Below are 12000 nucleotides of genomic sequence, written 5' to 3'. Positions count from 1 at the left end.
ACGGGAAAAGCTGTATATATTAAAAGACTGATCTCTCTGAGGGGCGGCCGGGTAGTGCAGCGGACTAAGCGTCTGTCTACCACCACAGAGACAGTGGGATCGAATCCAGCTGTGGTGCCTCCGGGTTGGCCGACCGTCCATACTGACACAATTGGCAGTGTTAGCGGGTGGGAAACCCGGCGAGGGTGGGTCCTGGTCGTTGTAAACAGCGACTCCTACAGATCGGTCGGGGAGCCTGCACAGCGAGGGAAGGATCTAAGAGAGGTAGTGTGACCCTTCCACACGTTACACCCTCCCAGTGAGAGTCCGCGCTGCCAGGTGAAAAGAAGCGGTGGGCTGGGTACACATGTGTCGGAGGAAGCATGTGATAGTCTCCACTCTCCCAGACCGACTGTAGGGGGTAGAGTGCGCAGCGACCAGGAAGGGGATTGGGAATTGGCATAACGACTAACATTGGGATGGGAGAAAAACGGAAAAAAGGAGGAAAAATATAAAAAAAAAAGAAAAAAAAGACTCAACTCTGGTTTTTATGAATCGATATCGGATCAATCATAAGAAGATCGATTACAATCAGGATTTTTTATTTTTTTTAACCCATCTCTATAGTTCAAGTTTTGTTTTATGCTCTTTTATGTTTTATGTTTCATGTTTATGGTTGTTCTAAAAACCAAGTGATCTGACCTGCCGTGTGTTGTTGTCGTGTTTGTGTTCAGACCAGGAGGGCTCTGGTCGAGGGAAGAAGGCCCCCAAGTGTGGAAACTGTAGATTTGGAGCCGAATGTGATGAAGACTCTGAAGATATGGGGTGAGTCAAACACCCCCTCCTCCCCATCCCACTCACCCAACACCCCCTCCTCCCCATCCCACTCACCCAACACCCCCTCCTCCCCATCCCACTCACCCAACACCCCCTCCTCCCCATCCCACTCACCCAACACCCCCTCCTCCCCATCCCACTCACCCACAACACCCCCCTCTCCGTTGTTCACGGTCCTGGAACTTGCGTGTTCATGGGAATTAGACCCCCCGATTCCTTTCTTCTTCTTCTTTTTTTTGTTATTTTTGTTATTTATATATATATTTTTTGTTGTTTTCAAGTTTTCATTTGGCATGGCATGCGTGCACTCATTACTTTCGGTGACTCGCTAGTTTGTTCAAAGCTCCATCAAGTTTGTTATCAATCGTAAGGCGATGGCACTCACACACCCATCCATATAGGCCCACATGTGGTAGTCTACACCCTCCCCAGACCAACAGAGGAGACATGTGGTAGTCTACACCCTCCCCAGACCAACAGAGGAGACATGTGGTAGTCTACACCCTCCCCAGACCAACAGAGAAGACATGTGGTAGTCTACACCCTCCCCAGACCGACAGAGAAGACATGTGGTAGTCTACACCCTCCCCAGACCGACAGAGGAGACATGTGGTAGTCTACACCCTCCCCAGACAAACAGAGGAGACATGTGGTAGTCTACACCCTCCCCAGACCGACAGAGGAGACATGTGGTAGTCTACACCCTCCCCAGACAAACAGAGGAGACATGTGGTAGTCTACACCCTCCCCAGACCAACAGAGGAGACATGTGGTAGTCTACACCCTCCCCAGACCGACAGAGGAGACATGTGGTAGTCTACACCCTCCCCAGACCAACAGAGGAGACATGTGGTAGTCTACACCCTCCCCAGACAAACAGAGGAGACATGTGGTGGTCTACACCCTCCCCAGACCGACAGAGGAGACATGTGGTAGTCTACACCCTCCCCAGACAAACAGAGGAGACATGTGGTAGTCTACACCCTCCCCAGACAAACAGAGGAGACATGTGGTAGTGAAGTCTACACCCTCCCCAGACCAACAGAGGAGACATATGGAAGTCTACACCCTCCCCAGACCAACAGAGGAGACATGTGGTAGTCTACACCCTCCCCAGACCAACAGAGAAGACATGTGGTAGTCTACACACCCTCCCCAGACCAACAGAGAAGACATGTGGTAGTCTACACCCTCCCCAGACCAACAGAGGAGACATGTGGTAGTCTACACCCTCCCCAGACCGACAGAGGAGACATGTGGTAGTCTACACCCTCCCCAGACCAACAGAGGAGACGTGTGGTAGTCTACACCCTCCCCAGACCAACAGAGGAGACATGTGGTGGTCTACACCCTCCCCAGACCAACAGAGGAGACATGTGGTGGTCTACACCCTCCCCAGACCAACAGAGGAGACATGTGGTAGTCTACACCCTCCCCAGACAAACAGAAGAGACATGTGGTAGTCTACACCCTCCCCAGACCGACAGAGGAGACATGTGGTAGTCTACACCCTCCCCAGACAAACAGAGGAGACATGTGGTAGTCTACACCCTCCCCAGACCGACAGAGGAGACATGTGGTAGTCTACACCCTCCCCAGACAAACAGAGGAAACATGTGGTAGTCTACACCCTCCCCAGACCGACAGAGGAGACACGTGGTAGTCTACACCCTCCCCAGACCAACAGAGGAGACATGTGGTAGTCTACACCCTCCCCAGACTGACAGAGGAGATATGTGGTAGTCTACACCCTCCTCAGACCAACAGAGGAGACATGTGGTAGTCTACACCCTCCCCAGACCAACAGAGGAGACATGTGGTAGTCTACACCCTCCCCAGACCAACAGAGGAGACATGTGGTAGTCTACACCCTCCCCAGACAAACAGAGGAGACATGTGGTAGTCTACACCCTCCCCAGACCAACAGAGGAGACATGTGGTAGTCTACACCCTCCTTAGACCAACAGAGGAGACATGTGGTAGTCTACACCCTCCCCAGACCGACAGAGGAGACATGTGGTAGTCTACACCCTCCTCAGACCAACAGAGGAGACATGTGGTGGTCTACACCCTCCCCAGACCGACAGTAGGGCAGCAACGACGGGGGATGGGAGAAAGATTCTTGCTAACAACAACATATCCGGAAAATGAATGAACAACTACAATCACTATGCAAATGTTTATTTAGTTGAACTACCAGCATGACACTGCAAAATATAGTTTGTGAAGATTAGTGAAACTGCTCTCCAACACGAGGCAATAGATTTACTGTAAGTAAACAGAATGTCACCACAAGGAGAATAATATGTGTGTGTGTGTGTTTGTGTCTGTGTCCAGGTGCAGGTGTAACATCGTGTGTACCGGCCTGAACGACAACCCGATGTGCGGTCGAGACGGCGTGACCTACGACACACCGTGCCATGTCAGGGAGGCCTCGTGTCTCAAACAGGTCAAGATGGACATCAAACATGTGGGCCGGTGTCCAGGTAACGGTCTCTCAGTGTGTCGACGACGGCCGCTTGGGTTTTTTGATTTGATTTGATTTTTTTTTTATTTCCGTGTCTTACATATACAGGTGTATGCCCAGCCCATATGGGCTTACAAGACACATACACAATAAGTATATAATAGTACACTTGACATTGACAATAAGTTATATAGACCAAGATGGCCACAAAAGAAAACACAATAAAACGTAATATAAAAAGCTGTAAGCAATGTATGTGAACAAAGAAACAAGAGGAATTCATATACAATTATATAGGATATAGGGCTGTCCCCGACTAAGGATTTGGATGGTCGACTAGGATTGGCCAAAATTTGCCGTTAGTCGACTAAAAAAAAGTATAATATTTTAAAACTTTATTTTGTATTTTTTGTATTTTAATTTTTTTATCGTTCCATTTGGGCTGGGGGGGGGGTGCTTAATGTCTGAAGGAGTCGACTGAAGGCTTCTTGTCCTCTGCAAAAGCATGCAAATGGTCCACTGATGGATACATCTTGATATTTGTCTAGTCTAGTGTGTTCATTAGACGGGTGAAATCCTCTTTCAGTGCCTCTGTGCCTGTTTTCTTAGGCAGTTAGCCTCTGGTATGCGTGCCATTAGCGTTAGCCACGCTTCTAGGCCTCTTTTCTTTTGGAAAAAAATATTAAAAAAAAATATTAATATTATTATTTTATTTAAATTTTTATATTCGACTAAGAGGTTGGCCAGTCGACTATGGCTCCTTTCGACCGATTAGTCGACTAATCGATTAATAGGGGTCAGCCCTACAGTATGTAAACAAAGAAACAAGAGGAATTCATATACAATTATATAGGATATAGTGTGTTTTGTCTCAAGTGCCGCGCTTTCTCCAAAAATCCTGCAAAACTGAAGATGTCCTCCTCAACAAAAAAACAACTCAACATACAACTCTCAGACGGCCGAAACAAATCCGATTTACAAATTGAATTTTCTCAAACAAAGCCCTCCTCAAATCGGTGTACAAGGGGCAATAAAAAACAAAATGATATTCATCTCCCACCACTCCCAGATCACAGAGAACACACACAGCCGGTTTGAGTGGAGCAGGAAAGCCTGCTGACGGACGGATTTGTGTAATCGCTGTTATATTATCGTTCTTGTGACATTTCACGTTTTTTGTTTTCTTGTTGACCGAGGAGTCAGGAAGTAACACACTGTTGTCATTTGCTTTAACCCTTTCACTGCGACAATACATGAGGTTAACCCTTTCACCGCGACAATACATGAGGTTAACCCTTTCACCGCGACAATACATGAGGTTAACCCTTTCACCGCGACAATACATGAGGTTAACCCTTTCACTACCACAACCGTCTGTGGTCGTGTGGTAGTGAAAGGTTAACCGTCTGTAGTGTGGTAGTGAAAGGTTAACCGTCTGTAGTGTGGTAGTGAAAGGGTTAACCGTCTGTGGTGTGGTAGTGAAAGGGTTAACCTTCTGTAGTGTGGTAGTGAAAGGGTTAACCGTCTGTGGTGTGGTAGTGAAAGGGTTAACCGTCTGTGGTGTGGTAGTGAAAGGGTTAACCTTCTGTGGTGTGGTAGTGAAAGGGTTAACCTTCTGTAGTGTGGTAGTGAAAGGGTTAATAGTTTTATTATTATTAAAAAAATATATATATATATAAATTTGGTAGATCTTTTATTGGTTTTTGCTACCGGGCAGTCCGGTAGAGAGAGAGAGAGGAAGTATGGGAGGATAGACGGGGGAAGACATTCGGTTCAAAGGTCGCCGGGTCCGGGAGTCGAACCCGGGACGGCCGTGTGGCACCGCAGCGCTGTACGTGGTGCGCCACCCTGGCACGGCACCCTGGCACCCCAATAGTTTTATTATAAAATGCAACGCTTCCGTCTGGAACCTTCTTCTGGCAGGTGATATGGTGGAAGGTCCCAGACCGAAACGTTGCATTTCATAATGAAAGTCTGTTGAGTGGCGACCGTGTGTCTGTGTTCCTGTCTCCTGAGGGAAGGTGTTTATTTATTCCACCGACGCTCCTCTCACCAAGACTCCTCTCTCTTCAGGTGGGCAGGAGACTTCTGATGGTCTGCTTGGGGACTAGATGTTTTCTTTGAGTCATAATCAAACCGTAGGAGAGGAGAGGAGAGGAGGATAGAGGAGAGGAGTGGAGGATAGAGGAGAGGAGAGGAGAGGAGAGCAAAGGAGAGGAGGGGAGAGGAGAGGAGAGGAGAGGAGAGGAGAGGAGAGGAGAGGAGAGGAGAGGAGAGGAGAGGAGAGGAGAGGAGAGGAGAGGAGAGGAGTGGAGGATAGAGGAGAGGAGAGGAGTGGAGGATAGAGGAGAGGAGTGGAGGATAGAGGAGAGGAGTGGAGGATAGAGGAGAGGAGTGGAGGAGAGAGGAGAGGAGTCGAGGATATAGGAGAGGAGTGGAGGATATAGGAGAGGAGTGGAGGAGAGAGGAGAGGAGTGGAGGATATAGGAGAGAAGAGGAGAGGAGGGAGAAGAGAATAGGATGGGGGAGAGGGTCACCAGTTGGGACTGTTTTCAGCTCATGTATATTGGATGATGACCTGACCCCAATCGCTAGGCGCGCACGCACACACACCACACACACCACACACCACACACACCACACACACACACACACACACACACCACACACACACACACACACACACACACACACACACACACACACACACACACACACACACACACACACACACACACACACACACACACACACACACACACACACACACACACACACACACACACACACAACACACACACACACACAATATAGGCCAATCCCAGTATGGCCAGCATGGAGCAGCCAGCTGGTCCCATTGCGACGTTTTAATCCTGTTATTATAATCTCCATTTATATTCTATACAGTATGTATTAATAATAATAATAATAATAATAATAATAATAATAATTAAATAAAGAGTCAAGGACTGCACAGTGAAATGTGTGACAGAGACAGAATTCCAAACAGCTTCTTTAACTCTTTCACTACCACACTACAGACGATTAACCCTTTACTATCACACTACAGACGGTTATCCGTCGGTAGTGTGATAGTAAAGGGTTAACCTTCTGTAGTGTGGCAGTAAAATGGTTAACCTGCTGTCGTGTGGCAGTGAAAGGGTTAACCTTCTGTGTATTGTCGCAGTGAAAGGGTTAACCGTCTGTGTATTTGTAGTGAAGGGGTTAAAGGCATAGTTTCTGAACTGACTGGGTTGTCTTGTGTCACAGTTTGAGTGTTAGTAGGACCATCAGATACAAGCACTGAGAAAGTTAACCTTTAACCTTTTATACTCTATTCATATTATACAGTATGTACACTACATACATTATATACCCTTTATACTCTATTCACATTCTATATAGTATGTATATACCCTTTATACTCTATTTATATTATATACAGTATGTACACTACATATATACCCTTTATACTCTATTTATATTATATACAGTATGTATTAACCCTTTATATTCTATTCATATTATATACAGTATGTAACCCTTTATACCCTCCATTCATATTGTATATGTTCACTACATTTATCAGAGCTGGAACGATTCAATTCAACAACAACAACTCAATATGATTTTGACTACGGTTCAGTTTAAAACCCTTCAATACATCTGGCCACGTAAATAATTCATGAATTTTCTGCTGACGACTTTGTGTGCCACATTAACAATATATTATCACACACATCAAACACACACACACACACACACACACACACACACACACACACACACACACACACACACACACACACACACACACACACACACACACACACACACACACACACACACACACACACACACACATCTAAAAGTCACTCACAGGTACTGAGACGAAACAACAACAGACAGAATGAAATGCGGTGAAGCTGGTTTGTGTTTTAAACAGATTTGTGTCGAGCTAATAGTTGACCTGAGGTGTTATTAGTGTTGGAGCAGGTTATTCTCGCTTATTCAGCCCCCTGTGGTAAAACACAGACAATGGTGCATTTGTTGTGATCCAGGCTGAGGGGGGTCTTGGGCAAGGAGCCAATGGAAGGACTGGACTGGACTGGGGAGAGGGGTTAGAGGAGCAGGGTTAGAGGGGAGCGGGGTAGAGAGGGGGCTGAACTGAGTCCTGGGTGAGAGGGGAGCGGGGTAGAGAGGGAGCTGAACTGAGTCCTGGGTGAGAGGGGAGCGGGGTAGAGAGGGGGCTGAACTGAGTCCTGGGTGAGAGGGGAGCGGGGTAGAGAGGGGGCTGAACTGAGTCCTGGGTGAGAGGGGAGCGGGGTAGAGAGGGGGCTGAACTGAGTCCTGGGTGAGAGGGGAGCAGGTAGAGAGGGAGCTGAACTGAGTCCTGGGTGAGAGGGGAGCGGGGTAGAGAGGGAGCTGAACTGAGTCCTGGGTGAGAGGGGAGCGGGGTAGAGAGGGAGCTGAACTGAGTCCTGGGTGAGAGGGGAGCGGGGTAGAGAGGGAGCTGAACTGAGTCCAGGGTGAGAGGGGAGCGGGGTAGAGAGGGAGCTGAACTGAGTCCTGGGTGAGAGGGGAGCAGGTAGAGAGAGGGGGCTGAACTGAGTCCTGGGTGAGAGGGGAGCGGGGTAGAGAGGGGGCTGAACTGAGTCCAGGGTTAGAGGGGAGCGGGGTAGAGAGAGGGAGCTGAACTGAGTCCAGGGTTAGAGGGGGGTAGAGAGAGAGCTGAACTGAGTCCTGGTTAGAGGGGGGTAGAGCAGGCAGGGGTCCAGGGTGAGAGGGGGGTAGAGCAGGCAGGGGTCCAGGGTGAGAGGGGGGTAGAGCAGGCTGGGGTCCAGGGTGAGAGGGGGGTAGAGCAGGCTGGGGTCCAGGGTGAGAGGGGGGTAGAGCAGGCTGGGGTCCAGGGTGAGAGGGGGGTAGAGTCAGGCTGGGGTCCAGGGTGAGAGGGGGGTAGAGCAGGCTGGGGTCCAGGGTGAGAGGGGGGTAGAGCAGGCTGGGGTCCAGGGTGAGAGGGGGGTAGAGCGGGCTGGGGTCCAGGGTGAGAGGGGGGTAGGGCAGGCTGGCTGGGGTCCAGGGTGAGAGGGGGGTAGAGCAGGCAGGGGTCCAGGGTGAGAGGGGGGTAGAGCAGGCAGGGGTCCAGGGTGAGAGGGGGGTAGAGCAGGCTGGGGTCCAGGGTGAGAGGGGGGTAGAGCAGGCTGGGGTCCAGGGTGAGAGGGGGGTAGAGCAGGCTGGGGTCCAGGGTGAGAGGGGGGTAGAGCAGGCTGGGGTCCAGGGTGAGGGGGGTAGAGCGGGCAGGGGTCCAGGGTGAGAGGGGGGTAGAGCAGGCAGGGGTCCAGGGTGAGAGGGGGGTAGAGCGGGCAGGCTGGGGTCCAGGGTGAGAGGGGGGTAGAGTCAGGCTGGGGTCCAGGGTGAGAGGGGGGTAGAGCAGGCTGGGGTCCAGGGTGAGAGGGGGGTAGAGCAGGCAGGCTGGGGTCCAGGGTGAGAGGGGGGTAGAGCAGGCTGGGGTCCAGGGTGAGAGGGGGGTAGAGCAGGCAGGCTGGGGTCCAGGGTGAGAGGGGGGTAGAGCGGGCAGGCTGGGGTCCAGGGTGAGAGGGGGGTAGAGCAGGCTGGGGTCCAGGGTGAGAGGGGGGTAGAGCAGGCTGGGGTCCAGGGTGAGAGGGGGGTAGAGCGGGCAGGCTGGGGTCCAGGGTGAGAGGGGGTAGAGCAGGCAGGGGCAGAAGTCTATGGTTTAGGCAGGCAGGAGACACATAGGAGAAAACACGTAAGTCAGGCAAAAAGCGCTGACAGGACAGCTACAAAAACACACAAACGGGGCAGAAAGCTGACAGGACAGCTACTACGGAAATATTTTAGGAATAAACACTAACTCTGTACAAACTCTACGATCAGACAATGACTGTATGGAAAACCAGAGTAGATATGAACTGATGGAAAACCAGAGTAGATATGAACTGATGGAAAACAAGAGTAGATGTGAACTGATGGAAGGCAGCTGTGGAGGCTGAACAGGTGACTTGGATGAACCATGACGAGTAGGGGACAGGAAGATGACCAAATATGGAAACAGGAAGCTGCTAAAATTAGAGCGAGAAAGAGACAGAGGGACAGACAGAGGAGGGAGAGATAGAGAGGGCGGGGGAGGGGAACTGAAGGCTAGACAGGAGTGGAGGAGATGATGAGAAGGGCTAGACAAAATGTGGTCACTTTAATGGACTTACTCTTCAGGATATGGTTATAAATAAACTCTAAATAATATCTAGACATTTTACAAAAATTAAGTACTGTACATATTAGCCTGCTGCTAAGCGAACCTGGCTACTGCGGGTCTATAAACAATAACATAATGTATTAATAAAGAGATTATTGCCACGTCACACACACCGCATTTAAAATAACCCTTTAACCCTTTCACTGCCACACTGCAGAAGGTTAACCCTTTCGGTAGTGTGATAGTAAAGGGTTAGCCTTCTGTAGTGTGGCAGTGAAAGGGTTAAGACAATCGACGGCTCCTTAATTAAACTCCGTTGTCTCTGGGCCCAGTGGGCGCGCGGTACGTTCAGCTCGTACATTTAGCCGCTGGAGCGATGCTGGGATGGACGCTGGGCGCTGTCTGAGAGAATTATACTGTTTATAGAGACGCCAGCCACTGGCCTGGAAATCTAGCCTCACACACACATGCATGCACGCACGCACGCACACACACACACACACACACACACACACACACGCACGCACACACGCACGCACGCACGCACACACACACACACACACACACACACACACACACACACACACACACCTAAACACAAAATACATCACTCACACACACAAAATATATCACTCACACACACAAAATATAAATACATAATAAAACAGTTTAATACTGAATGGTATCTGGTATTGAATGAGATTATCAGTATAAAACGGTTTAATACTGAATGGTATCTGATATTCAATTATATTATCAGTATAAAACGGTTTAATACTGAATGGTATCTGATATTCAATTATATTATCAGTATAAAACGGTTTAATACTGAAAGGTATCTGGTATTAAATTACATTATCAGTATAAAACGGTTTAATACCGAATGGTATCTGGTATTCAATTATATTATCAGTATAAAACGGTTTAATACCGAATGGTATCTGGTATTCAATTATATTATCAGTATAAAACGGTTTAATACTGAATGGTATCTGGTATTCAATTATATTATCAGTATAAAACGGTTTAATACTGAAAGGTATCTGGTATTAAATTACATTATCAGTATAAAACGGTTTAATACTGAATGGTATCTGGTATTCAATTATATTATCAGTATAAAACGGTTTAATACTGAATGGTATCTGGTATTCAATTATATTATCAGTATAAAACGGTTTAATACTGAATGGTATCTGGTATTAAATTACATTATCAGTATAAAACGGTTTAATACCGAATGGTATCTGGTATTCAATTATATTATCAGTATAAAACGGTTTAATACTGAATGGTATCTGGTATTCAATTATATTATCAGTATAAAACGGTTTAATACTGAATGGTATCTGGTATTAAATTATATTATCAGTATAAAACGGTTTAATACTGAAAGGTATCTGGTATTAAATTACATTATCAGTATAAAACGGTTTAATACTGAATGGTATCTGGTATTAAATTACATTATCAGTATAAAACGGTTTAATACTGAATGGTATCTGGTATTACATGTCATTAAATGACATATTAAACCTGCCCGGTCTGACTAACAGAATTCTGCCTTGTGCTTTAGATAAATCGAGGAAAGAAGAGAGCATGAAGATTAAACCAGATGTCTTTGGTGAGAGCTTGAACTCATTTAACTTTGTTTACATCTTTTTGTTTGTGTGACCTCTCTTAGCAGAGCCTGAGTGAGGTGTGACCTCTATTGCCCAGGTGTGACCTCTCTGGTCAGCAGCAGACCCCCCCCCCCGCCCCCCCACCTGTCCTGACTCAACCCCAACCCACACATCAAAGAGCGGTTACCAAGAAGGGCTCTTTAGGCTAGAGGTTGCTACATTACAGATTGTACCTTTAAGTGTGCAACGTATTGAGTAGTACTGGAAGATCTAGGTTATTTCCAGTGAATCAATATCTGAATATCTAAATATCTAAGTATCCAAGTGTCTAAATATCTAAGTATCTAAGTATCTAAGTATCTAAATATATCTAATTATCTAAATATCTAAATATCTAAGTATCTAAATATCTAAATATGTACGTTTGTAAGTATCTAAATATATCTAAGTATCTAAATATCTAAATATGTACGTTTGTAAGTATCTAAATATATCTAAATATCTAAATATCTAAGTATCTAAATATCTAAGTATGTACGTTTGTAAGTATCTAAATATATCTAAATATCTAAATATCTAAGTATCTAAATATCTAAGTATGTAAATATCTAAGTATGTACGTTTGTAAGTATCTAAATATATCTAAATATCTAAGTATCTAAATATCTAAGTATGTAAGTATCTAAATATGTACGTTTGTAAGTATCTAAATATCTAAGTATGTAAGTATCTAAATATGTACGTTTGTAAGTATCTAAATATCTAAGGCCCTGTCCACACGAACGCAGGGTTTTATGTAACCGTGATTTAATGTGCGGAGTTGCACTGTTCGTCCACACGCAACCGGGTTTTTGGAACACTGCAACCGTGCTCTTTCAAAA

At 46.8% G+C, this 12000-nt stretch overlaps 1 protein-coding gene across 1 annotated transcript in view; it reads left to right on the top strand.

Moving 5' to 3' along the window:
- tmeff1b (transmembrane protein with EGF-like and two follistatin-like domains 1b) overlaps nucleotides 1–12000 on the top strand; it is a gene marked incomplete at its 5' end in the record, with an annotated part of 30755 nt that overhangs the window by 14914 nt on the left and 3841 nt on the right. The window contains 3 exons of the mRNA XM_084326735.1: nucleotides 714–804; nucleotides 3154–3302; nucleotides 11074–11121. Coding sequence (XP_084182861.1) covers nucleotides 714–804; nucleotides 3154–3302; nucleotides 11074–11121 — 288 coding nt within the window. The remainder of the gene's footprint in view (nucleotides 1–713; nucleotides 805–3153; nucleotides 3303–11073; nucleotides 11122–12000) is intronic.

This window comes from Notolepis coatsorum (assembly GCF_963971535.1).
Source record: "Notolepis coatsorum genome assembly, chromosome: 12".
NCBI lineage: Eukaryota > Metazoa > Chordata > Actinopteri > Aulopiformes > Paralepididae > Notolepis > Notolepis coatsorum.
The sequence above is the reverse complement of the archived record's forward strand: the minus strand, read 5'-3'. Positions and strand labels throughout refer to the sequence as shown.